A 3,496-nucleotide genomic window follows, 5' to 3' on the forward strand; every position below is an offset into this window, starting at 1 on the left:
AGCTAAGTGACTAAGCAATCACAGCTATCCATTCAAGCACATGCTTTGCCAGGAAATAACAGAATCTGAAATTGACATGGAATTATAAAAAATGAAGCCATCATTTCATTTAAAATTACCCATTTCATTTCAAGTTTCTTCTTTGTAGTTTGATTGTTGGTGAATCATTGTGAGGTGGATTGGATATTGCTTACAAAATATGATCTCTTTTGATGCCTGTGGCAAAGTGGTTAACATTGTGTAGGTGCAGGAGTGATGCAGTGATCAATAAACAGACAGACAACAATAATCCAGGTGCAGTGTTGTTTTATTTTTGTAATCCAAAGTCTGGTGACAATCAGTAAACAATAATGAGAACACGCAATACACAATGGGATGCGTATTACTCTGTTATAATCCACGGGTTGGTGCCGAAATAATACTCCTGATCTTTAAACACTCACACGTAACACAAACACGATCACAAGTCCACAGTGAGTGCTATAGTGCTTGTGGTGCAAATACAGTTAATTGTGACACAAGTGAAATGTTGTCCAGGTTTGGTGCTGGCCTTTAGCGACAGCTCTGGATCATGTTAGCTGTCTAAAAACAACAAACAAACAATTTTTATTTATGACAAACAAAATACTCACAATTTACAATACGGATCTCCTTCCGGTTTAGCGTTAACCATAACAAAGGAACAGACGTCCTCACTACACCCCCTTATATACCGTCAATCATGATCCCTTGGTTAATGATTGCAACCACTCCTCCAATCCACGGCTGCCACATCATTTCCCTTCCGAGTCAGTGATTTAGTGTACCATAGCTCCGCGCCTTTCTAGATGGCCGACTTGTGCCTAACCCTTGGGTGGAATTGTTTGGCCATACACACAGCACCCTCACAGGTTAGGAGGGAGATTTATCACCAAGAATCATTCTGTCTCTGTCACAATGCCATAACCATGTACTCTGTAGCACTCCTGTACATTATCCATCCTTTAACAGCATTATTGGCACTTAATATCAACCTAACAAAACCAATACTTACAGCACTAGTGTCGTATCTGTTTTCCCACAACTCCCTTATGAACAGGCTTTGTTTTTGTTCTCCAGAGCTCACGTCTTCAACTCATTGTTTAGTTGTTTTGAAACTGTGTCTTGAGTGTTTTTTTGACTTAATGATGCAATTACATATTTATCTGAGGCACTGTTAGACTCTGGACATCTTTAGAGAATTAACTGTAGCCAATCACTGAATCTCCAGGCGCATTTAGTACATTGGTTGTTGCTGTTAGAATTCATTACACTGTAATTGCTTGTTATCCATGTTTAATGATACTCCATTGGGACACCATGATCCATTCACTCTGAATCTATGCTTGGAAGATATGAAATCAGAAACCAGAGCATGGTTTGTAGTGATATATGTTACTATGTTGTGTGTATCAGATGTCATCTGGTGCATTTTGGGTATTTTTACAGTTTCATTCGTGAATTCACAATTCATATTATGGTAACGTGTCTGACAGAGTTTTTACTCGACTGTTTATCTGGTATCCACATTTTGTTACAATGTACCCTATTTCAGAGGCATGTTGCAAATGGGTATGGGGTAACTATGTTGTGGAGAATACAAATCAATGTTAGCACTGCAAACCTTTTTGCCTGTAAAACACAAACTGAACGGAAGATAAACAAAATAAATCATCACATCGATGTTGTGAAATAATGACGGTTTGGGTTTAAACAAACACAACTCATTTCATTAGGATTGCCACATTTTTTATTGTCTCATCATAAATGTACAACAATATTAGGAAAATAATATATAAAAAAAAAATGTGACACAAATCTGGTAGTTAATATAGTATAGTATGTCCCCGTGTTTCTTCCCTGTTTGCTTTATTATATCTATTTTAAGAAATATTAATGAACCATGTTCATATATATATATATATATATATATATATATATATATATATATATATATATATATATATATATATCATATATATATTGTTCATCAAACTGATGTACTCATGGAAATGAAATATAGAATTAAAAAACTGAATGTTGCATAATGCACCACCAGCATCATTGATTTTGTAGTACTGTATTTTTAAAATACTTTAAAACATTATTCCGAATTTCCTTTGTATGAATTCCATAAATTATAGGATTAACACATGGTGGAAAGGTCGTAATTAACACATAGGTGATTTTCCGTGCATTTGGGGAGACATTTTGAAATCGCTGTATAATGATGGTGAATAAAATAGTGAATTCAAAAATAATATAGACAGTTAAGTGAGTAGCACATGTATGAATGGCTTTGCTTTTACTATTGCTCTGACTTTTATATAAACATGTCATTAGTATTCTAATATATGTGTAGAGAACAACCAAAAAAGACAAACCGCTTACAAAAGCTGTAATAGATAAACCATAAATGTTATTTATGGTAGTGTCAGCACAGGATAAAAGAAATAAAGCTGCATTGCTACAATTAGCCTCCACTATCCATGATCTGCATCGCGGAAGTCTAAGAGTAAGAGCAAAGAGGATTATTATTAAAATGAATGCCCCTCCCCAGGCAAGGGAGCAGAGCTTCACCAAAGTATTAGTTGTCATTATGCTGTTGTATCTTAATGGGTTACAAATTGCAATGTATCTGTCATAAGCCATTACAGTCAATATCAGATGAGCTGCTGAACCGCAGAAATGAATGCAGAAAGCCTGAATAACACAAGCTGCATATGAGATGTATCTAACCTCTGTGAGGAAGTCTGCCATTAATCTAGGCATTACCGCTGTGCTTCCAATCAAATCACAAACAGACATATTACATATCATGAGATACATTGGCTCGTGTAGATTCTTCTGAAAAAGAATAACAGAAAAAACAGTAACATTTCCAATAAGAATAACCAGATATACTGCCAATGTTAACAGAAAAAGAGGGTGAGCAGCTTCAGGAGACACAATGAAGCCCTCTAAACTTAACATGGAAGAGTCAGCGATGGTGGAGTTCATCTTGTCCACAGGAGCTATTTGTAGTCTGGATAAAGAAAGGAAAAATGTTATTGCAGTTTTTACCTTACAGAGCAGTAGTCCATTGTTTAATCATGTTTGTGTACAGCTGTGTGTTACTGTAATTAGGTTGGTTAATGTATGCTAAAGCCAACACTGTGCTGCCTGTAAGTGCATTAACTCATTTCTCTTTTACTGGCAAGTGATGCTTTATTATTACATAAGTCTATGCAATCCATGTTATTATGATGTGTCTTGAAAAATGAATTCAGTATATGAGATTGTGACCCATTTATAAATTGCCACATGGATATTATATGTATTTGTTACTTTGGATACATGATTATAACATACATAGATTTTATTCATTGTCTTGTATTTTCTTATTGGTCTGCTTCAGAGCCTTCGCAAATAAAAAGCACAAAAACCTACCTTCCATTCTTTACAATTACTGCTGTTCATTGCAAATATCTTGTAGACA

The 3,496-nt window shown here is 35.2% G+C and overlaps 1 protein-coding gene across 1 annotated transcript; it reads right to left on the minus strand.

Annotated features, from left to right (window-relative positions):
* Positions 1-2,079: 2,079 nt before the first annotated feature.
* Positions 2,080-3,222, minus strand: LOC121312444 (olfactory receptor 4Q2-like). Its single transcript, XM_041244246.1, has one exon. It carries the CDS (start codon positions 3,016-3,018, stop codon positions 2,080-2,082), a length of 939 nt encoding a protein of 312 aa, XP_041100180.1. The 5' UTR covers positions 3,019-3,222.
* Positions 3,223-3,496: the final 274 nt, after the last annotated feature.

Source organism: Polyodon spathula, unplaced genomic scaffold (genome assembly GCF_017654505.1).
Source record: "Polyodon spathula isolate WHYD16114869_AA unplaced genomic scaffold, ASM1765450v1 scaffolds_3899, whole genome shotgun sequence".
Classification (NCBI taxonomy): domain Eukaryota; kingdom Metazoa; phylum Chordata; class Actinopteri; order Acipenseriformes; family Polyodontidae; genus Polyodon; species Polyodon spathula.

Coding starts and splice junctions, on each gene's coding strand:
- LOC121312444 (XM_041244246.1), bottom strand. CDS start 3,018: ATGAACTCCACCATCGCTGACTCTTCCATGTTAAGTTTAGAGGGCTTC.